Raw genomic sequence first — 24285 nt, 5'->3', positions numbered from 1 at the left:
AAATCTGGAAGACCTGCTTTTAAAAGAAAAAAATGTAAAACAAAAAATGTAAAAAATTTACACTGTGTTTACACTGTTCTCTTTGACTGAAAAGACACAACAGTGAACAGTGTAAACACAGTGTAAATTTTTTACATTTTTTGTTTTACATTTTTTTCTTTTAAAAGCAGGTCTTCCAGATTAAAACTTAAAAGACAACACAAACACACATGACGGACATGTCCGCTAACGATCTCTCTCTCCCGCACAGCCCTCTGCAGTCGACCTTTAAACCTCACGGAGGCATAATTAGCCTAATACGGGACCGGGTGTGTAGGATCACGACCCGGCCCCGCCCTCCGCCCTGCCACAGTCAGACTTACGTTGCAAGCACCTCAGATGGGAGATCAGTGATGTATGAGGGAATCTTGGCTCCAGTTAAAAACTGGGCCACCTCACAACTGAAGTTGTTGCAGTTGTGTTCAAAAAGGTGGTATTTTTCAGGTCTAAGGAAAGAGAGGGGAGCAATATGGGACAAAGTTGGCTGTAGAGATTTGTGAGGCTTTAACATAACTGAATTTGAACAATCAATGCAGTTTCCTGTTACATCCAAAAGCAAAGATATACTGACCTATAAGTAGACTCACTGAAAGAAGAGAGATATTCCAGAAAAAGGTCTCGAGGAATTTCAGTGTTTCCAAGATCCACAATGGAATCAGGCATACCTAGAAGTGTACCACCCTGAAACATGAGATAATTTCATAATTATGCTGGGTAACAATCATTAGGTCCAATTACTTTTGTAATGACTCTAACTTAAGACATACATACATTTCAGATATCTTCTTTGCTTTTCAGATACCTTGAAAAACAAGCTGCAGCACACATCAATTGCATAATAATTCATTAATCATCTCTTACCGGATGGCAACTTGAAATGCCCCCTCCTCCAAAGAAAAACTCTTCCCCATAAGCTACTATAGAGGTGTGCCTTTATTAAATAATCAAAGAACAATACATTAAAATAATGTGCATTTCTTGTTTAGACATAAATATGTACATCTAAGTATTTTTACAGTATATAATTAAAAAAAAACATTTAAAAATGGAAAATCATCACTATCATCACGGTCATTAGTTTATCAGCCTCATGTTGTTCCAAACCAATATGGCTTTCGTAATTGCATGTCAATGACCGTGTCTATCAGTCCCCATTCACTTTCATTGTATTGGAAAGTGAATGAACTATCCATTAAACCTTTCAAATCGATTTACAGAATGTTAAATGCATTTCTTACTCCTTCCTCACTGTGACAGGCACCAACATATAAGCTACAAGAGTCTCAGATGCAATTCATTGTTCAATCAAAATCACAGTAATAGCTACAAAACAATCGGGGACTCTTATTTTGAAATAATGGAGACTTGGCCCCATTACAGTGCTCTTTATTTGGTATTAATTCCATATAGCGGCATTTTTCTTTCCATGCCCTTGCTTCAATTAAATAAAAATACAACTTTTTAAAACAGTTCCAAAAAGCAACTATCGGTACCGATACATCGGCCTACCTCTAGTTGACACTACTCTTTCCAATACAATGAAAGTGAATGGGGACTGATTGACGCAGTCATTAACATCCAATTAAGAAAGACCTATGGGTTTGGAACAACATGAGGCTGGTTAAAGGGATACTCCAGGATGTAGCATTAAGCTTTGTATCAGTAGAAAACCAGTAGTATTTTCGAATTACCCTGCTTCCCCACCTCATATCCCCATGATATGAGAGAAAATTTCATTTTTAGTCTGGAAAAAAATCCTCCGACGACGCAAAAATCGTCATTTTGCGTCATCGGAGGATTTTTGGGACAGAGGCTTTAAACTACAGCCAGTATTAGTAGCTAGTTCCGCATGTTTTCACCATGCCCATATGAGGCGGGATCTTACTCATAGAATGTAAAGATAGTGTCAGCCATCTTTAAGCTAAGCTAACAGGCTCTTGCTCTGTAAAACTTTGTATAATAGTCTAATCACGATGGCGGAAGAAAGTTTTGAAGTAATGACAGATGGGGATTTCGAAGATCTTTTGTGTGAATCGGATGCTCGCGGCTACCTATACGAGCCGCAATACAGCGACGAACAGTTGCGGGAGATGGAGGAACAAGAGGCGGCTGCAGCAGGGGAGCAAGACCTGCTTGGCGGTCAGGAGGAAGAGCCCGGCCAGACTCGAGCTGGGGCCAACTGGTGGTGTCAGTGCTCTCGCTGTGCGTCTATGCAAACAGATAGAGAGTCTTATTGCTGTTGCGAATTTCAGCGATGCCATTTTCTTCTGCATGAGATCGCTGAATCCGCTGATGAAACTGCACCGCTAGCACGTGTAACTGAGCACAGATGAGACACAGGGCCTACGACCGATCTAAAATATCCAGATAGAAATGTATTGCCCATTTTCAATGGGAAAGTGCCCAAGCAACATTGCTCAAAAAGTTGCCCTGTGTATCATCACCTTTAGGCAATTCAGCATAATTTATTCATGCTGCAATGTATGCTGGGAGATATTGATGAGTTTTGATTGATGGCTCCCATCATGCACTGTACTTATATCATCACAGTTGTTGATGATATAAATTCCATTGTGAGGACCAGCAGAGCTGAAATATTCTTCTAAAATTCTTAATTTGTGTTCAGCAGAAGAAAGAAAGTCATACACATCTGGGATGGCATGAGGTTTGATTTTTGGATGAACTATCCCTTTTAGGTCCCTTTTAACAAATTCTCTAAATTACAACCTACCAAAACCCTCAATTAAATTATCCAGATAAAAGTTTAATTAATATGAAAAGTTTGAGGGCAATAGGAATCGTAGCATTAATAAAATGATCTTTGATATGACTATTTGACATTATTCTCCCTTGTATGTAGTGTGTGCGCAGTGTGTACACCAGTAAGATCATAAGCAATGACAAAGACCTGGCCGCTTTGGTATGGTTGGTCACTACCCCTTCATGCTTTCAGATTATGCATTTGTTTAGGTGAATCTTATCTCATCAAGTTGAGATTTCCTTTAAAGGAGCTCAGCGTGTGCAGGATATTGATAAACTGCATGGTGAAAAAGGAGCTGAGTTGGCTGCAGAGATCATAGGCAGTGGGGAAACTTCCCTCTGAGAGGCTCTGTGGTGCTGTTCCAACCTTTACAGTGACATAAAGCTGCGACTGTCACATAAATGCCTCATGATCTTCACTTGTAGGGACAACCCTCATGGAGGAGACAATGCAAAAGACAGACAAACTCGAACAAAGGCTGCTGACCTTAAAGAGACAGGTTGGCTCAACAGAAAAGGAAAATGACAAGATTTCATTGACATTCACTGGAAAGTGTGTAGCGTCTGCCCTTGCTGATGATCGTACCTCTGTTTCTTCCAAAAGTGTGGTTATAGATTGATGCATTTTACAAAGCCCGGAGGATTTAATGTTTCCATGTTCTTCTGTGATATTGTAAGTCCCCCTGAAGCGGAGAGCGAGCTTGGTCTTCAGCTTGAGCCCTGTGAAAAACTTGAGGACTTGCAGAAGAAGGTCAGAGCTAAAGAGTTAAATAAAAGGATTCAGAGCAGGTAAAGGGAGCACTGGATATGCCTGTCTACCAAGAAAAAAGAAGACTTTTATAGCTGCTAGTGTTTATTTGTTTTTTTTTTTATGGAGAATTTACTGTAGTTTACTTAAGAAAATAGTGTACGCATATGTGTTTATTTTTTATGACTGTCAAAACTCAGGAAATTAGTTTGTCTCTTTAATGTTGGAATTTTCTTATAGCAAAGCTTCTCTATTTCTTTACCATTTAAAATAGCTATAACATAATTCCAGAATGCAATCCTTTCATTTACTTGTTTGTTTTTACCGTGTCTCAGGTTAACATTCTTCCCCGGAGAAGGTGTCAATATAGCAGTTGGTGTATATGTGTAGTCCCGGACTGCCACCAAACCTTATGCAGTTAGACTTTTCAGAGATACTAAGGAACTTGTCCACACCTGTAAAAACCCTATCTTCCATACCCTCAATGGCAGCCTTCTTCTACCAAGCAACACAAAAGGGGCACAGGTAAATGCACCTTTATATGACACCATATGTCACCATAATCAAGCCATACTATACCTAAAGTGCCCCGTGGAAACTTGAGAAGTAATCTCAATGCCAGCCAGCTTTTCAAAAGACTTGAGAACTAAATGATGATCTAACTGACAACATAAATACGTAACCAGCCCACAAACGCATACAGCACATCGCAATATCTGCGTACGACAAGGCTGGAGCCGTTGTGTGAGTCCAATTCAGATAAATGATAAACAAGTGAGAAAAAGATAATATATCTATGTTTTGACTATACACTTAGCGTAAAGAATGAAGAACACTTACTCGAGCTGTACATCCAAAGAAAATATATAGAAAATATAAATAAACTCCAACTTTCCTCGCTTCCCGCTATCGCATTGGTGCGTCCCATTCAGATGTGATCATCCCTATGCCCTATTCCCTTCGAACACTATGAATCTTCACTGTGAGTGCTTCAGATGGCTGAAAAGTGATAACGGTTAGTCAGAACACACATTTAAAGCGATTCTTATTTGAAATTCTGTTTGGAACAACCTTACAGCATGCATTGTGCTCCCTTTGAAGTGCCCATGAAGGCATGATCAGCACCATTTAGAAAACAGCCAGACACACTGATCAGTTGTAGGGCGAGGGTCCAGAAAGGATTTGATTGGATAAGGTTTCTGAACCTCTATGTGACATAATGGTTGTTTCTAAGTCTTTTTAGCTGAAAGAGAGAGAATGGAGATTTGAAATGCAAATCTTCTGAAAACATTGGAAAGGACTAAATTGGAAAGGACTAAAAGCAGCAAAACTTAAATTTGTATTTTCACAGGGTATTTAAGCCTATATATTTGTTGCTTGCTATATCATTTGCTATTTGTGTCACTTATTTAAATTTTTTAACTTTATTATTGTGGCAGCGGGGGCGTGGTCAAGCGCCCGTCCGGGAGAGAAAAGCGGTAAGGGCGCTTACACCTGAGCTAAATTATGTCTAACACCTGTGTCTGATTGCAGTAAGCATGAGGAGAGCGGCATAAAAGAGCAGCAGCCACAGAGCCTCGAGAGAGAGAGTGCCTACACCCAGAGTAGCAACTAAAAGAACGTGTGTTATACGATTGTGTATCGAACGGAAAGTGTATAATTAAAAAATCTTACCTTGAAGCCAACGCTGGTTCCCGTGTCTTCCTTAGTGGAAAGCTTCACACTGGTGCCGAAACCCGGGAATTAGCTGAAAAATTTTCTGCAAATTATGGAACAGAGTCGCCCCATAGAGTCCTCCCAGCTGGCGGAAGTCCTCCAGTCCCTCGCTACTCTCCATCAGAGCCACCAACAGTCTCTGCTTGAGCTCCGACAGGACCAGGATTGTCGGTTCTTTGAGATAATGCGGGCTCAAGCAGAGGACCGGCTTGCTATCCGGGGCCTCCTCAGCCAGGAGGCCGCTCCAGACGCAGCCGCGACCCCGGACACCCGCGCCACACTGCCCCCACCCGCGCTACAGAAGATGGGGCCGGCAGATGATCCGGAGGCGTTCCTGGACCTCTTTGAGCGCACGGCGGAAATTTGGGGTTGGCCGCATAACCAGTGGGCAGCCCGCCTCGTCCCTCTCTTGTCCGGGGAAGCACAGCTCGCGGCACAACAGCTTCCGGCAACAAGCCTCCTGGCTTATACCGACTTGAGGAGAGCCATCCTGCAACGGGTTGGTCGGAGCCCAGAAGAAAGTCGCCAGCTCTTCCGGACCTTGAAACTGGATAAGTCCGACTGCCCGTTTGCGTTCGCCCAGCGGCTCCGTGATGCCTGTCGGAGGTGGCTGCTTGCGGGGGACCGCGACGTCGAGGAGCTCATCGATCAGGTGGTACTGGAGCAGTTTGTCCAGCGCTTGCCCCGGAGAACGGCGGAGTGAGTCCAGTGCCACCGCCCGGCGTCGCTGGAGGAAGCCGTACGACTCGCCGAGGACCACATGGCGGCGATTCCAAGGGCGGATGAGCTCTCTCTCTCTCCTTCCCCTGTGTCTTCCCCTGTTTTTCTCCCCTCCCCTCTTCCCTCTCGCTCTGCTCTCTCCCCAGGGTCCGTTCCTGCCCCCCGCAGGCGCGGAGGATTCATGAGACCAACTTCCCGGCTGTGGGAGAACCCGCCTTCCCCTTCCCCGTCCTTCAGCCGCTCTCCTCCTCAGGTGGGGGCGCCCGCCAGCACGGGTGCGGCCGTGGCGCCTGGGCCGGTCTGCTGGAGGTGCGGAGACCCGGACCACTTCCGGGATCAGTGTCCGCTGATGGAAATAGGGACGGTGGTGCGGGTCTCCGATGTCCCGCAGGCTGCCCCGATCGGGCTGGAGCGTGCCGTATTCGGTAAGGATCCAGGGGGTACATACCAAGCATTGTTGGATACCGGCTGTAACCAGACCACCATCCACCAACGCTTGGTTCAACCCGGGGCTTTGGGCTCAGCTAAACGGGTGAGGGTGAGGTGTGTGCATGGGGATGTTCACAAGTATCCCATGGTGATTTTGGCGATCAAATTCCGCGGAGAAAAACATAGTGTGGAGGCAGCGGTTAGTTCCCGCCTCACCCATTTATTTAGAAATTTATTGGAGGGAGTTTGTGCGGATGGGTCCTGCATGAAAGTGAAGAGATGTGTGATATGCGATGCTTTGGCAGGGGAGGCGGAGCCAGGGCCGTCCTCGGCTGCTCTGAATGACGAGGGAAGGGGCGAGGTTGTCACCCCTCCTCTCAGGGAATTCCCGGAGGGGGACTTCCCCTTGGAGCAGTCGCGGGATGAAACCCTTAAGCGCGCTTTTGACCAAGTGAGAGTAATCGATGGTCAACAACTCCGGCCGGGTGTCGCCGTTTCATATCCATATTTTTCACTTATTAAAGATCGGTTGTACAGAGTGCGCAGGACGCTCAAACAAAGGAGGAAGTGACACAATTATTGATTCCACGGAGCCGCCGGGAAATGGTTTTCCAGGCGGCTCACTATAATCCCATGGCCGGTCACCTAGGGGAAAGAAAGACACTTCTCCGTCTAATAGCCCGTTTCTATTGGCCAGGCATTGGCGGCGACGTCCGCAGGTGGTGTGTGGCGTGCCGCGAATGTCAGCTCGTAAACCCACTGGCCACCCCAAAAGCGCCTTTGCGCCCCCTTCCATTGATCGAGGTTCCCTTCGAAAGAATTGGAATGGACCTCGTCGGGCCATTAGAACGGACGGCACACGGACATTGCTTTGTGTTAGTCCTGATGGATTACGCAACGCGATATCCGGAAGCAGTGCCTTTGAGCAACATCTCAGCACGTAGTGTTGCAGGGGCACTCTTCAAAATAATCTCCCGGGTGGGGATTCCGAAAGAAATCCTCACCGACCAAGGCACTACTTTTATGTCACGAACACTTCGCGAACTTTACGAACTCTTGGGCATTAAGTCGATTCGCACTAGCGTCTACCATCCTCAGACAGATGGACTGGTGGAACGATTTAATAAGACGCTCAAAAATATGATTCAGTAAATTGCGTACCGAAGACGCTAGAAATTGGGATAAGTGGCTGGACCCTCTGTTATTCGCAGTACGAGAGGTCCCGCAAGCCTCCACGGGGTTCTCCCCATTTGAGCTGCTGTACGGGCGACGCCCACGCGGGGTCCTCGACGTCATCCGCGAAGCTTGGGAGGAGGGACCTTCTAATAGTAAAAACGAAATTCAATACGTTCTTGATCTTAGAGCAAAACTCCACACACTGGGGAAATTAACACAGGAGAATTTGCTCCAGGCTCAAGAACGCCAACGCCGGCTGTATGACAGGGGTGCTCAGCTACGGGAATTCGCACCGGGAGATAAAGTGCTTGTATTACTCCCAACATCAAGCTCTAAATTACTCGCCAAGTGGCAAGGACCCTTTGAGGTCACACGACCAGTAGGGGATCTCGATTATGAGGTTAAACGTACCGATAGAGGGGCGCACGTCAAATATATCACCTCAACCTCCTGAAATTGTGGAGAGAAGAGGCGGCCTCTGTGACGTTGGCAACGGTAGTTCCGGAGAGGGCGGAGCTCGGACCAGAGGTAAACAAAGCCCGCAATCTCAACACCCCGGTTCCTTGTGGAGACCACCTCTCACCGCGCCAACTCGCAGAGGTTTCCGAATTACAAAAGGAGTTTGCAGACGTGTTTTCTCCTCTACCGGGCCGCACAAACATCATACATCACCATATCGAGACTGAGCCGGGCGTGGTGGTACGTTGCCGCCCCTATCGCTTGCCCGAACACAAAAAGAAAGTAGTTCGAGAAGAATTGGAGGCGATGCTTGAGATGGGAGTAATAGAAGAGTCCATAAGAGATACAGCTTACGCTGCTGCCTATCTAGACGATATCATCATTTATAGCAATGATTGGCAGCGGCACATGCAACATCTAAGGGCCGTCCTGAGATCGCTGCGGCGGGCGGGGCTCACGGCAAACCCGAAAAAGTGCGTGGTTGGGCGTGTGGAGGTACGGTATCTGGGGTTCCACTTGGGTCATGGCCAGGTGCGTCCCCAAATTGACAAGACCGCGGCGATTGCGACTTGCCCTAGACCCAAGACCAAAAAGGGGGTGAGGCAGTTCCTGGGGCTGGCTGGCTATTACAGAAGATTTGTGCCTAATTATTCGGATGTCACCAGCCCGCTGACTGACCTCACTAAAAAGGGGGCTCGATTCGGTCCAATGGTCAGAGCAGTGCCAACAGGCGTTTACACAGATTAAAGCTGCACTTCGTGGGGGGCCGCTTTTGCATGCACCTGACTTCTCTCTCCCTTTTGTGTTGCAGACGGACGCTTCAGACAGAGGCTTGGGGGCCGTACTCTCGCAGGTGATTACAGTAACCATGAGGAGAGCGGCATAAAAGAGCAGCAGCCACAGAGCCTCGAGAGAGAGAGTGCCTACACCCAGAGTAGCAACTAAAAGAACGTGTGTTATACGATTGTGTATCGAACGGAAAGTGTATAATTAAAAAATCTTACCTTGAAGCCGACGCTGGTTCCCGTGTCTTCCTTAGTGGAAAGCTTCACAATTATCTTTTTACACTTAATCTTCTTATAAAGGTTTATGGGAACAAGTAGATTGTGATGGAGATGGATGAGGTGAATGAGATTAAGAAGTTTGATGATCCTGGTTTGGTGCTGATGGGGTTTAAGCCCATGGACCGCCTCAAACTGCACCATCATTTACGGCCTGCACACTTAATATATCCTGAGGAAGAGCAGATATCAGGCGAGTATTCATTTGTTCATGTATTAAGCAAATGTTGAAAAGAAGCAGACTGAAATAAATTCTTCCAGTTCTCAGATATTCATTAGGAACATGGGTCTCACATATTTTGGAAAGGTGTTGTGCAGTTTTATATTTTTCTTTGGTGTACCCTAGGAAGCTCCTGTAAGTTTACAGCTCTGCTTTTGAAGTGCAGTGAGAAAAATGTTTTTGCGTTGTGCAAATACATCCCTGGCTGTAACACTCCACCTCGGTTTGTGGCACTGGTTCCTCAAAGAGAAGAGCTGGATAAAAGTTAAACACAGGCAACACCTCCAGGTAATTACTATCAATCATCATCATATCACGAAATTATAACATGTATTGTAATGTGTTAAGTCTTCGTGTTATTGTGTATATTCATGTTAACAATTGTGCATTTCTGTAATTTAGGCTTTCATGTGATTTTCCTGCCCTATGCTCACGAGGGTTCCTCAGCCTCTGATGAGCTGGTGGACAAGATGAAAGATATTGTGCACATGCTCTGCTTTAAATACAAGTGTGTGGTTTGTCTTGACACACTGAGCACACTCATTCCAGAGCATACTTTACATACATGCCATTCTTCAGTCAAGGAGTGTTAATTGATATGTAAATCTTATGTATTTACAGTGTGATGCATTTGAAAACCCAGTGCTGCAACAGCACTACAGTAATCTGGAAGCTTTGGACATGCTTGCACCAGAGCCCATTGAGGATTTTACAAGTATTTGCAGTGTTCTGAATTGTTTTTTGAAAATATACTTTTTCTCTCTTAATGTATCGCACTCTTTTTACCCTCATTAGGGCCAAAGGTAAAAATTATAGATGATCGTCTTGGCTCGTTGACTCAAGAGTCTAAAGATTTAGTCTATCCTCCAGGCTATATAACCCAGAAGGAAAGCCTGCAGCTAAGCGCAAGCCTGGTGAGATTGGAGAGGATTTTATATTGATATAAAGAATTAATAAAAACACACTGGAGTACCACAAGTGCAAAAACAGAGCAGTATGGTTTAATGTGCTTTGAACTGCTGTCTTTCTTTAACAACACTGTACATCCTTTTGCACAGCTCAATCTGGTGGTGGTGGTGGTGGTGGTGGTGCTGAAAAGAAGCCAACAGTTGAGATGTCTGAGCAAGAGCTCAGAGACCTCGTGGCAAAGGGCACTTTGGGCAAACTGACTGTGCCTGTTCTGAAAGATGCCTGCAAGCAGTTCGGAGTACGAACAACAGGAACCAAGAAACAGGAGCTCATAGATGCCCTGACCATGCAGCTTTCTAAATGAGCTGTTGTTCTTAAAATCTTGCCCATATTTGGATGGGGAAAAAACTTATATGACACTTTGACATTATGAAGACTTATTTTCATACTTTTTTTTTTGTTGGTTTGCTAATTTTAAGTGGCTGTCATATTGAGTGTGTCTTGCCTATCTAGGCCATGTCAGACATAATTAGGTTCAACATTGTGACTGTTGTTGTAACATGCAATAAAGCTTTAATTTTATAGTTTTGACAGTGGCACTGATTGACCTTGTTTCACCTCATTTGTAAGCCTCAGTGCTACGAAATGACTTCTGATTAGGAATTGAAACATTGTTTTTAACTTGGTAGGTTATGCCTCAGTTAGCTATAAACACAAATTGATTTCTTGGGGAATATTGTCTTCCCTTGACCAGTTTCTGGAGGGACTAAAAAGGTATCAAGGCTGCTCTTGCTATTTGTAGCCAGTGAACAGATCCAGTAGTCATTATTCCTGGTAGTTTTGAGAGCAACAAGATGACCCAAGGTTTAAGAGTGCAGGTGAGAATAGTAGAAATGAGAGCTAAAGGATACTCCACTCATTTGTAGCAGAAGGGTGACTGCAAAACTTAGAGAAGTGAGGAGATGAGAGAGGACTTGATATATCAATGTCCAATCTGTGCCCACATAATTAGAAATGCTTGTAATTTGTAAATGTCACCTGCCCTTTGTGTTATGTTTATAAAAAGTCTGGTTATGCTTTCAGCTATCAATTAGTCTTAAGTATTCTCAACTCTGTCACATTTTACTATCAAATTCACCCTACTTGGTTTCCATGCAATTAAACACAATTCACACGAAAAAGAAATCAGGAAAGGAATTAAGTAAAAACAGAAACTCTTTATTGTGGCCCGATAGAGACTGAAAAAAGAATATGAGAACATATGAAATGTAAACTATGTTTATTCCTCATTTTGTTGGAAACTTATGTTAAAGACAAATTGACCCACTCAGTTTAAATACAATTAAAAACAGGTTATAACAGTAAACCTTTAATTTTATGACTTGTCACGGATTACAAAAGGAAAAAACGATATGAGAACATATGAAATATAAACTGTATTTATAGAGGGAAAAAATATATCTGCACAACTTAAAATACAGGCCCATTTATTTACCAATGACAAGTTATATATAGACTTTCCACAACAATTCAGTGTATTTACAATTTGCATGCATGTTCATGACCCTAAAAGAGCTATCAAAAAAAAGAAAACAATTATAATTAATGGAGAACAAAATAGTTTATCCAGTATTTTAGTTAAACTATAAACTCAAAAATGCAAATGAGCTAAATGTTACCATCTGTGTCTGACAAAGTATGTTACAGAAGTGTGTAAAATCTCATTTTTCCCCCTTAGAGGCTAATAGAGGGTCGTGAGAAACCAACATAACAACTTAAATCAAATAAATATTTTAATTTTTGGGCCTTTGAACATGAATGAATGCTGTTCAAATTGATCCGCAAACATCATAATCGCAATAGAAATAATGTATACACATTCTACATCACATCAGTGGGTCCACACTTTGCATGCATGTTCATGACCCTAAATTCAAAAGTCAAGTCAATTTTATTTGTATAGCGCCTTTCACAACACACATAGTTTCAAAGCAGCTTTACAGAAGATCAGCATTAACAGACGATAAAGCTGTAATGTCTATAAAGTCGATGAATCATCATTGTGTAATTTAGATAAAATACGATTCTTAATCGTGTTTAAAAATAATTAAATAATAGTTGTATTAATAACCCCAGTGAGCAAGCTGTAGGTGACTGTGGCAAGGAAAACAAAACTCCATAAGATGTAGATTAATGGAGAAAAATAACCTTGGGAGAAACCAGACTCACTGTGGGGGCCAGTTCCCCTCTGGCTAACATCATGAATATAATGTAAATATTAATTATGTATAGTTAAAATCATGGTTTAAAATTATTAAACTAAGTAAGTGTTAAGGGTCAGTGTTTAAACATCGATTGTGTTTGAACTGTAAGATTAATGACCAATGTATTTGAAGTCCATTCTTGATTAATTGCAGAATTTCACATAGATGCAATTGTCCTTGTTAATTGGCTGATGAAGGCTTTTGTTGGCAATAGTTAGTCTATGTATTCCATTTCAAGATCGTAGTCCATCAATAGACCGAGGTGATGCAGGTTGACAAAAAAGTCACAACATTTCAAGAAGTATTTCAGACAACACAAAAATTGAAATGGTTCAAATAGACCACAGCCAGGGGCGTACCTTTGTTTTAAAAATGAATGTGGGGACAGTTTAGGCAGAGTGCTGGTTGTGACATCACGAAACTCATGAATATTAATTAGGTTATGAACAGGTTATTTCAAATAACCTTTAACTGTTTTGATAAATAGTCATTCTTCATGACCAATTCAAGCGCTTAAATATTTCACATAATTAATTTGATAACTTTATCCCTATATCTGCAACTGTTGGTCCTGGGTTTTTTGTCAGTTTGTGGACAAATACATGTATCAACAATTTTCTACACATGGTGACTGATTGGTCAGGTAGTAAATATTTGGGAATGAGTTCCCAGTTTTAATCTGCCCTAGTTTTGCTATATAATATTAGAGCAGTTACATTCATTTGAAAAGCTTTAACATTTGTAATGTTTTTATAAGCTTTTTGTTTTGTGATCTCATGTTTGAAAGGCTTTCAAAGAATATTGTGAGATCAGTATTACAAAACTTTGACAAGATAATTAAAAGATTAAAAATGTAATTTTGTTTTCATAAAAAATATGGGTTTTGAAAACAAAGCAAAATATCATAAGGTTCTAAATAAAGAGTTTTGTTTATTTAATTTGTAATGTCTATTTTAAAGACAGTCCAAAAAGAAATAGACATATGGAGGATAAAACCTGCAAAAATAATAAATAAATACATAAATAAATAAATGTAATAATAAGAAAATAAATAAAGGAATAAATGTCTTGAAATATATATATATATATATAATTCGTTTTTAATAAGTTATTCCTGAATTTATTTTTGTAGACTTTTTTCCTTTATTTATTATTTTGTCTTTTTATGTTTATTCTTTAAAACTTTTTATTCTTTAATTTGTTTTTGTTTTTATTATTATTTATTTATGCATTCATTCCAACGTGTATTTATTTCCATATTTAAATATTCCCACGTGTATTTATTTTTGTATTTATTCTTACATTTCTGTCTCTTGTATGATAATTATTTGGGCGGGTCCTGCTTACCATTGGTTTATTGTAGATTGAAGCGTGTGCTTGATTACTCTTGACTTGTTTTGATGTGACGTTAGGTCATAGCCATATCGTGCAAACTAAAGCTGTTTGTGGGGCTAAACACATAAGAGCTTAAGTCAATCCAAGATTTATTGGTTATACTACAATCACAAAATAAATGGGGAGCTGTTTCTTCAACAAAACCACAAAATGAGCAAGTTTCATAAATGATATGATTTAATCTTATGCTTTTCTATTTTTCTGTGTATTTAACTTCATATTTTGATGTCCGCAAATCTATAATATTGTTTTCTGTTGTTATGATTGTTCATTGTGAAAGATACAACCATGCTTCATTTCCTGAACTGTTGGCCGTTATGAATGTCGAAGCACATATTGGATTGTTAAACTCTCTGCCAAACGTTTCCTTGCATATTCTAAATCTGTGTGAGTCAGGGGGTGCAAAGGTGGGACGTCCATCTGCTTTCGATAAGTACTATTGAGCTCTCAACCAATGATGCACTGGAGCTACGTAAGGACCGCCTCCCTGATTTCCATGTTGCACACAGAAAAGTAAAAATAAATACATGTATAAATAAATAAATAAATAAATATGGGAATATATAAATATGGAAATAAATATATGTGGGAATAAATAAATATAAAAAATAAATGAACACATAAATAAAAAAATTTAAAACAATGCAAAATAAATGAATAAATAAAAATAAAGTTAAAAATAAATATAGAAAATAATAAAGGAATAAAGTCATACAATAATAAATTCATGAATGCATTTAATTAAAAACTAATTATATTTGTGTTATCAAGACATTTATTCCTTTATTTTTATTATTGCATTTATTTATTTATTATTTTTGCAGGTTTGGGCCTCCATATAGACAGTCCCATGGGACGCAACCTGCTCATGACGCAAGCTCTGACAAGCCATCTTTTGCGCATGCTCATGTTGAGCCACAGAGCTGCAAGAGAAAAAGTACAAGAGACAGGATTAAACAAGGTGTGGAGGCGATAACATCAACTTTGAACAACGAAAGCAAACCAGATTATAAACAATCGCATGTAGGCAGAGGTAAGAGTTAGGAATGAATGTATTTAGGTTTTGGATTTTAGTGTTTTGTCCATTGCTACCAAACGAGTAGCACGTAGCCAGAGTGTCAATTTGGTATGAACGCAGTTGTTGTGATGAAATAAGAGAGACATTTGGAGAGACGGCGTACAGATGTTCAGCTTATATCAAGATACATTTTTAAACTTGTGCGTAAAGTGTTAAATATCGTTTCTCATCGTAACCAATTACTATACACCCATCTAGTTAGCTGGCAGGAAGTTTTGCACCATTCCTGATGCAGTTTTCCTGGGCACAAATTCACATTAGCCTTAAAGGGATAGTTCACCCAAAATTAAAAATTCTCTCATCACTTATTCACCCTCATGCCATCCCGGATGTGTATTGCTTGCTTTCTTTCTTCTGCAGAACCTAAACGAAGATTTTTAGAAGAATATTTTGAATGGGGTCCAAAAAGCACATCAAAGCAGCATAAAAGTAATCGTATCGGTTACCTAACGTAACCTCGGTTCTCTCTAGATGAGGGAACGAGTATTGCGTAAGCTAGCTTACGCTACGGGAAAGATTCATCTTTTCTGAGATATTGAAGCCAAAAAATTATCCTTAATTTTTGTATCCATTGTCAACGCAGTGCGGCAGCTGCAGACCTTGAGCGGGCTAGCTAGCGAGCTCATAGGTTGCTCTGCGGCAACTGCTGCAGCCTATAGACGAGCTTGGGCGAACTCGCATCCAATGAGAGGCGTCCGCGCGCTCACTGCAACAAAGCCCGCCAAAATGGGCGTGACTAGAGTGCATATAAGCGTAGTTCGTAGGCTGGAACCCCGAGTTTCATCTCTTCAGCGAAGCTCTTCGCATCTCTGAACTGGAAGCCGCGTCGCCGTTTGAGGGGCATCAAGCAAGCGTAAAAGTAATCCATAAGACTCCATGGCTGTTTCTCAATGTCTGTTATTTTTGATTTCTAACCTTCTTGTGCACTTGTTTGACGTCTTCACCCACCTCAAAAAAGAAAGTGGTTATGAGGTTGTTGAATACATCTCAAATCTCACATAGATGCATTTTATGCCCTTGTGTAATCCAAGTTCGCTCTTTCAAGGTAGTAAGCAAAGACTGATGTTCGCATTTTGCATTAAGAAACACCTCATGTCTTCTAAAGCGATCCAATTGATTTTGGGTGAGAACAGACCAAAATGTAACCCATTTTTTACTGTACGTCTTGTCATTGCAATCTCTAGGCACTATCATGATTCCAAGCATGATTACACTTCCTAGTGCTTGACACATGTGCAGAGTGCTAGATGCCACTAGGAAGTGTAAACGAGCTTGAAATCATGATCAGCAAAGAAGAATGCTGATGTCAAGATGAAGTGTAAATTGAGTTACATATTGGTCTGTTCTCAACCAAAACTGATTGGATTGCATTAGGGTTGCACCGATACCAATTTTTCTCTTCCGATTCCGATATCGGAAATCTCAGTATCGGCCAATACCGATCCGAAGCCGATACAATGTTGTTTTTCATAATCAGTTTAGAATATCTTTACATTATTGAGTGGAACTAATTGGGAATACTCTTTCATATGTAAAGAAACACAAACCTCTAACTACACATTATTTCAATATAAATATAAATCTTATTAAGAAAAACTTTATTATTAACTAGTATTGGACTCCTATGGATTACTTTTATGCTGCCTTTATGTACTTTTTGGAGCTTCAAAGTTCTAGTCACATTATATGGACATACAGAGCTGAAATGTTCTTCTAAAAATCTTTGTGTTCAGCAGAAGTAGTAGTCATACATATCTTGGATGTGGTGAGTAAATTAGAGAATTTTCATTTTTGGGTGAACTACCCTTTGAGTAAAAGTTTGTGTTCTTGTCCCTTAGGTAAATGTTAATTAATGCTTCATTTTGGAGGAAATATGGTCGCGTGTGTGGTGTGTTTGAATCTCTTTCTGTATTTCTTTCTTACTCATCTGACAAGGTTTTCTCTGCATGACAGCAGTGCTCACAGTGTTGTGACTACTATGGCAGTTGTTTGCCCTTCCAGAATTCTGCACTGCTGACCCATTTACTCCCAGTCAGCTGTACATGTCAAGCTACAAGCCTTTTCCTCCCTGATGCCACCCAAAATGGAAAGAACTGCTTTGCCCTAGTGGTTGCAATGGTACTTAGCATGTCTTCATGCAATAACAATATGAAGAACACAGAAAGAGGATCAAATCAGATTCTTAGCTTCTAAGAATATTCTATGGTTTCACAGACCACGTGTGCTTTCCTTATTTCCTTTTTTAATTAACTTTTAAATAAAAAGGTGCCCTGGCTAACTATTTATCCCAGTAGCTACTTCCCCTCCCCTTGCCACTCATCCCAAGCAGCTGAGATGTTGCTGTGGAGATGATAGTGGTGACATAGCAGAAACTGTGCAGGAATGGGGAGTACTCCATATTCTGGTAAGGGGAGGGGAGTGGGGGGTTTTAAAGATTTGGGCTGTATGCCATGGAAGGTCAGCAAGCAGAAAGGAGAAGCTGGTGGTGGACGTGGGACTGAGCTGGAGGAGAGACTGAAAGCTGGAACACCTCCCACCTCCTCACAACCTCCTGATATCTATCATGAAAAGCAGCATCGAGAACTGTGTGCTCTGCATGCCCTAAACAATGTCTTCCAGGATGGAGCAGCTTTCAGCAGGGATGCACTTCAGGACATCTACCAGAGGTCAGGGTAAAGAATTTAGTGCTTCTAAAAGAGGCTGATTTTGACATTTCTTTTGGCTCAGTTCTGTTTCCTCTCTGTTACAGGCTCTCCCCAAGCACTTTGGTCACACCCCACAAGAAAAACATGCTGGGTAATGGCAACTATGATGTGAATGTCATCATGGCTGCATTGCAGACTCGTGGATTTGAGGCTGTTTGGTGGGACAAGAGAAGGTGCTTTTTTTCCCCCTTATGCTGTCATAATTTTTTCAGCCAAACATTTATATTCTCTTATCATTTATTCACCCTCATGTTTTTCCAAATTTGTAAGACTTTCTTTTATTTCATTGAACACAAAAGGAGATGTTAGGCAGAATGCTGAGTACTGACAGCCTCAGTCACCATTCACTTTCATTGAATGGAGAAAAAAAAAGATGCAATAAAAGTAAATGGTGACTGGGGCTGTCAATACTTGGCATTCTGTCTAAAATCTTTTGTGTTTCAAAGAAAAAAGTCATAGAGGTTCAGTGACTGACAGAATGTTTTTGGGCGAACTATCACTTAAAACAAACTATCGCTGAAGCCTTTCCATTTCCCACACTAAATCTGTATATGTTGTCCCATAGGGATGTTGGCGGCATTGCACTGCCGAATGTCACAGGTTTCATCTTAAACATGCCATCCAATCTGCGCTGGGGGCCGCTGCGACTTCCGCTCAAGCGCCAGCACTGGATTGGAGTTCGAGAGGTAGGAGGAGTCTACTATAACTTGGACTCAAAACTGCGCAGTCCACATGCTATTGGAACAGCCGATGAACTTGGGTAGGTGTGGAGTGTTTAAAGGATAGTAACACCCAAAATTAAACTTCTGTCATCATGGACTCACCCTCATGTTGTTTCAAACACGTACAACTTTTTTTTTTTTTCTTCTTTTTTTCTCTCCATGAAACACTAATGGAGATGTTAGACAGAATATTATCCTCAGTCACCATTCACTTTAATTGCATTTTTTTCCCATACAATGAAAGTAAATGGTAACCAAAGCTGTCATTCTGCCAAACATCTCCTTTTGTGTTCCATAGAAAGAAAGAAAGAGATTTTTTATGTGGAGGTGTGCTTTATCTTCACTAGACATTGTATTGATTTCACAGGAAGTTCTTGCGTCACCAGCTTCGAGGGAAGAACTGTGAACTCCTATTGGTTGTGCCAGAAGAGGTGGAAGTCCACCAGACATGGAGGTCTGATACCTGATAAAAGTTTCACTTTTTGGGGGGGGGGGTTTCAAGTTAATGCTTGGGAGGGAAATATGAGGTTCAATCAGGGAACATTTTAAAGAGCAAATGGAGTTGCCCTCAACCAGTCATGAAAGCACACTGGTCAGACTTTGTTTACACACACACAACTGGACTCTTGCCATGGAGGCTAAAGCAGCACAGAACACGCAGGGATATCACAAGACAACTAAACACTAAACCGATTTATGAGAATTTTGTTTGGTATTTGGGAATCCGATGCATTCTTTTTTTACAGTGATTATTTATTTTACTTTGTACTGTTTCTGACTTGAAAGTGAGAGGTAATGGAAAATGTTGTGATGTGTTCTCCCTGTGCTTCAATTCTCTCTTTCCATGTGACTTCCCATGCGTCCATCATGTGATTGTTTGAACTGTCTGCCACACATCTTAACAACCTCTCTTGCATTACAGGTGACAGTTAAAGGTATATATTTGGCCAACTGGATTTTTAACACAAGGGTGCATATGTACTTATTTTTCATGAATTTAAAGATTTAGAGAATGAACACCAAAAGCCCCTGCATGACTATTTTTCTACATATTTAACGGAATAGTGACTGATGAGATGTCCTGTGTATCTCAGTACAGCATGGCACCACTGCTGGATGTTTCTTATAGCATTTATTACCAAAATGGTCACATGTTAATCTCTTACCGTAAAATGTTGCTCTAAACAACACTCTGGTTTTAATGTTCTTGTTAGAAACATTTAGGCTTGCTGAATCATGGACTACGTGTAGGGACATAGCAGGAACAGGTTAGAATTGGTAGATAAAATAGTTAGACTGCCAAAAACTCTGTACTTTAAAACAAGAGTTGTTCAACTCAAAGCTGAAAATATTTTTACATAGAAAGTGTAGTGCAAGAGGAAAATTAAGTTGACCGTTTCCTTCATTTCGACAATCTAGGCTTTTACCTTTTGTTTATTATTCATAAATTTTGATTGATATTTGATTAACATGACCTTAAACTGTTTACAGAGGGAGCAGAGTACACATTCAAAGGGAAGTCTATTAATGCATCTCAGGTAGATCCAACTTCAATTTTATTCACACTTGGACACCAATATTCAGTCTTCACATGGTGTAAAACACTGCTTCACATGTAAAGACTGCAAAATTGTTATTAATACTCTAATCAGATACTATCATTTAAAAGGAACATTCCAAATTTCCATACACAGGGTGCTTTGTAAAACTGTAGAGATGAATAGGTTCCTTGGCCATGACAATCTAAACCCCCCCCACCCCCACGTTTAAGGGGATAGGCACAGCGTGTGCTCATGCCATATTTTTCCATTCATATAAAATGCGTATGATTGCACTTTATGTACAATGTTAAATGTGCTGTGACATCATTAAAATTGTCTTTGTATGTACACAGTGTAGTTTTGTTTATTTACAATGTTCACACCATTTACATATTTGTGTGAGAGATTTGCATCATCGTTGTTTTATAATACAGGGTGGGAGAGTAACAGACTGTAAAGGGATATAAGGGAAAGGAGGGGGCGAGAACCGGCTTGACAATATACATAATAGTTTAATGAGAAACTTAAACAGAAGACACCCCCTCTTTCCCTGGGGAGCAGCATGCCTTCTACCCCATTTGCCGGCAGGTCATCCCCGTCTACCTGGATGAGGAAGGGGACAAGGGGAGGGAAACAGAAATAATTAAAATGGGGAGGGGGGGGTACTTCCTGTAACCGTGTAGTACCCCCAAAAAAAAACAGTAAAATTTAAGAGAGAGGGAAAAGGCCAACGCGGACCGGCAGTGAGAGAGGGAGAGGAGAGAGAGAGATGGAAAAAAAAAAAAAACTTACTCGCTGGTTCTCTGATACACGTCTCATGGTCCTCCATCACTCCTCCACCCTCTCAGGCGGACGACAGCCACTCCACCACGGCGGACCGGAGTCAGACCCACAACCCCCGGCAGACAGAACGCCCCTCCGCATTCCCGGTCACTTCCCTCCTCCCCTCGCGGACGGCGGTCTTCTTTCAACCCCTTCGCATTTCTGGGGGATGGCAGGGCTCTCCTCCGCCCCGGCAGCGGCTCCATCTTTAAAAGGCTGTCGGGGAGTCCAGTCCCCACTCGCCTCACTGACGGCGGCCGTTCACCGCGTCTGGCCTGTCGGGCTACTCCATCCCCCGTCGGATGGCAGTGACGGGAGTGTCGAGGACTCCGCACCGGGCATCCCTCCTCCTTCCCTGGTTTCGGCACCAGTGTAAAGGGATATAAGGGAAAGGAGGAGGCGAGAACCGGCTTGACAATATAAATAATAGTTTAATGAGAGAATTAAACAAAAAACACAAACACAAACACACACATGATGGTTAGCTGACCGTAAATGATCTCTCTCTCCTGCACCATCTTCCGCGGTCTGCCTTTATCCCTCTTGGAGGCTTGATTAGCCTAATAAGGGACCGGGTGTGTAGAATCTCCACACGGCCCCACCCTCCGCCCTGCCACACAGACTACATGTAATGGGATTACATATTTAAAATGCTAAACGTCTCTGTTACGTACATAACCTCGGTTCCCTGAGATGAAAGTAACAAGACATTGCATTTACTAACGCATATGGGAGTGCCTTCATACACAACCTATTTGAAACCTCTCTACAATAACGCAATATTCTAATATTGGTTATGGTGTTTGAGCCCCGACTGTTTTGGCGCGAAATTGACCGATCATTTTGCCGTGAACTGACCACTATAAAACAGGTGCACAGTCATTTCCTCAGAACCTATGAATGAGAACAAGGAGCACATTGCTTGTGCCTCAAGAACTCTTGAGTCTAGCGTTCACAATGTCTTGTTCCCTTCATCTCAGGGAACCGAGGTTATGTACGTAACCGAGACATTCCCTTACTACTTCAGTCCACTTGACATTGCGTTTACTAACACATATGGGGAACAGAATTCCATCACGCCGCACTACACAACATAACTTCCTAGATAGGAAGCATGGCTGCACAGTCTTATGGGACAGCGATCGACATGTGTATGCCGCAGTGAGTGATCCTCATGATGGTCAGGAGGAGAGTACTCATAATTAATATATGTTCTATAGCCATATAGTATGTATTAATCCTTATGAACCTGGTCAGGAAAGGAGTTTATTCATAATGAAGTGCTTGTGACTTATGGAATTATAACAGCCTGAATGCAGGTGGTTGTGTAAATGATGCGCAGCCCAAACTTCAAAAGGGGGCATAAGTAAGTATGTGTGTGTGTGTGTGTGTGTGTATAGAGCCAATGAATAGCAAGTGCTCTAAACAGAGAGGACTTGCGAAGAAAGAGACGTTACGTCTAGGTTGTAAAACCTTGCAAACGTGTTTTGCGAGGACCATCCTGCTGCAAAACATTTGTCTTAACCATTCGTCCATGCCCACGAGGAGGCCATACCTCTAGTTGAGTGTGCTTTAACACCAATTGGGCAATTCTTACTCTGCGATTCATAAGCCAGAGTAATTGCATCGACATTCCAATGAGAAAGTCTTTGCTTGGAGATGGACTTTCCTTTAGTGCAGCCTCCATAGCATATAAAGAGCTGATCAGACAAATGGTGTGTGCGCTCAACATATGTATGTAACGCCCACACAGGGCATAAAAAATGCAATGATTGTTCCTCATCTGATTTAAATGGAGGAGGGACGAAGGCCTGAAGGTCAACCACCTGCACTTTGAAGGGTGTGGTACATAGCCATTCCTGCGTTTGACAGTGGCTCTTGAAAGACCGGGGCCAAACTCCAGACATGGATTTTTGACTGATAATGCATATAGGTCACAGAACCTTTTTACTGAGGCCAGAGCCAGCAGTAATGCGGTTTTAATGGAGAGCATACGCAAATCAACAGCATACAAAGGCTCGAAGGGGGGCCCTGCGAGAGCTTTTAGGACTAAAGTTAAGTCCCAAGTCGGGACAGTAGCCGGCCGAGATGGGTTTATGGGAACTTTATGATTAAATAGAGGCAGCGGTTTCATGTGCGTGATAGGCAGATTTAGTTGCCACATATAGTTGACGGGGTGAGTCTAATCGCTCTTGAAGAAATATTACAATTTCATGTATAGGGCAGTTTACTTGGGTCCTTGCTGTGTGAGAGATGCCAATCAGCGAACACCTTCCATTTGAGTGCATAGAGCCATCTAGTGGCCGGTGCTCTGGCTTGTAAAATGGTGTTCATGACTGAACACATCAGTTCTGGTGCATATAGTGCGCTCCGTCCAGGGGCCACGCATGCAGGTTCCACAGCTGGGGCTGGGGATGCCAGATTGTGCCTTGCGCCTGAGAGAGAAGATCCCTCCTCAGTGGTATTTCCCATGGTACAGCATCTCCATCATTTCCGTAAACCATGGCTGGTTGGCCATTTCGGTGCAACTAATAGAACCGTTTCCTTGTCCTCTCTGACTTTGCATATGGCAGAGTGGATCATGTATACTGGAGGAAAAGCATATTTTTTTTATCACTGGCCATTTGTGTGCCATTGCATCCCTTCCCAGCAGGCCTTGGGGCTTAGAATAACAGAGGGGACAGTGGGCATTCGCCACTGAGGCAAATAGATTTAGAAATTTAGAAGTCTCTATTCGCCCGGTATCACCCCTTAGCGTGACCGTAGCGTGACCGTAGACCCACACCGTAATTCAGGCAGCCTGGGTCATATGTCACTCTCAGGTAGAGATGATGCTCGCTCCATAGGAGGGGGGTGACGCGTCATTCTCAACAGTGGCGGTGAATGAATTCTGCCTTGACTGTTTATATATGACACAACTGTCATGTTGACTGAGCAAACCAGGCTCACTAATTCTGACTGAAAGCCTTTAAGTCTAGAATTACAGCCAATAGCTCTAAGCAGTTGATGTGCCACGCCCTCCTCGCACCTGTCCAGGTGCCAGAAGTTGGGCGTCCATTGCACACCGCCCCCCAACCTGTGTTGGAAGCATCCATGGTCACCACTTTCTGCCTGACAACTTGAGACTTCGAGTACCAGAGGAGACCCTCTCCATGTTGAATAAAACAGCTTTTATAACTTGAGTCTTAATTTTAAAGTGAGTGGTCATGTTTTCCTACATATACTGCAAAATTACAACGCATGTCTTTTGGAGTTCAACTTTTTTAATGAGCAAGAAATTACTGTGTGCAACTTTAAAATAAGATCAGTTTGATTTATCTCATTTTAGAAGCAACGCTGCATAAGATATTTAGGCTTTTTCAGAGAACGTATTTTTAGTATGTGTATTTTGTCTTACTGTAGCCTACTGGTAGATTTTTTTATTGGTGAAAAAAGGTGACAAATTCGACCCCTCCTCAAGAAGTAATCCATAGTATTTGGATTGTTACTGAACGTTAGTAATCTAATGGAATATATTAGAA

At 42.0% G+C, this 24285-nt stretch overlaps 2 protein-coding genes and 1 pseudogene across 4 annotated transcripts; 2 read left to right on the top strand and 1 right to left on the bottom strand.

Moving 5' to 3' along the window:
- Positions 1-358: 358 nt before the first annotated feature.
- LOC127626667 (desumoylating isopeptidase 1-like) lies at positions 359-4024 on the bottom strand. The gene is made up of 5 exons (XM_052102646.1): positions 4003-4024; positions 3789-3821; positions 901-971; positions 611-720; positions 359-485 (listed from the first exon to the last, which is right to left on the bottom strand). The coding sequence occupies exons 1-5, from the start codon at positions 4022-4024 to the stop codon at positions 359-361; spliced, it is 363 nt and encodes a 120-aa protein (XP_051958606.1).
- A 5132-nt stretch (positions 4025-9156) lies between these two features.
- On the top strand, positions 9157-10802 carry LOC127626666 (X-ray repair cross-complementing protein 5-like; annotated as a pseudogene).
- Positions 10803-14798: 3996 nt separating this feature from the next.
- Positions 14799-20272, top strand: LOC127626630 (josephin-1-like). Of its 3 annotated transcripts, none has more exons than XM_052102564.1 (5): positions 14799-14929; positions 16928-17640; positions 17724-17852; positions 18245-18439; positions 18769-20272. In XM_052102564.1, the coding sequence occupies exons 2-5, from the start codon at positions 17357-17359 to the stop codon at positions 18866-18868; spliced, it is 708 nt and encodes a 235-aa protein (XP_051958524.1). In that variant the 5' UTR covers positions 14799-14929; positions 16928-17356; the 3' UTR covers positions 18869-20272. The 3 variants fall into 3 exon arrangements, with proteins under 3 accessions (XP_051958524.1, XP_051958522.1, XP_051958525.1); XM_052102562.1 differs by having other exon boundaries at positions 14805-14929; positions 16910-17640; XM_052102565.1 differs by having other exon boundaries at positions 14812-14929; positions 16931-17640.
- Positions 20273-24285: the final 4013 nt, after the last annotated feature.

The sequence above is a fragment of the Xyrauchen texanus genome, chromosome 33 (assembly GCF_025860055.1).
Source record: "Xyrauchen texanus isolate HMW12.3.18 chromosome 33, RBS_HiC_50CHRs, whole genome shotgun sequence".
Lineage (NCBI taxonomy): Eukaryota > Metazoa > Chordata > Actinopteri > Cypriniformes > Catostomidae > Xyrauchen > Xyrauchen texanus.
Note: the sequence above shows the minus strand (reverse complement) of the source record. Positions and strands in the feature narration are given on the sequence as shown.

Coding starts and splice junctions, on each gene's coding strand:
- LOC127626667 (XM_052102646.1), bottom strand. CDS start 4,024: ATGGAAGATAGGGTTTTTACAG. Junction 3,822..4,002: donor GGAAGATAGGGTTTTTACAG/GTGTGGACAAGT, acceptor ATTATGTTATAG/CTATTTTAAATGGTAAAGAA. Junction 721..900: donor GCATTTCAAGTTGCCATCCG/GTAAGAGATGAT, acceptor CTCATGTTTCAG/GGTGGTACACTTCTAGGTAT.
- LOC127626630 (XM_052102564.1), top strand. CDS start 17,357: ATGGGGAGTACTCCATATTCTGGTAAGGGGAGGGGAGTGGGGGGTTTT. Junction 17,641..17,723: donor CTTCAGGACATCTACCAGAG/GTCAGGGTAAAG, acceptor TCTCTGTTACAG/GCTCTCCCCAAGCACTTTGG. Junction 18,440..18,768: donor GGAACAGCCGATGAACTTGG/GTAGGTGTGGAG, acceptor TTGATTTCACAG/GAAGTTCTTGCGTCACCAGC.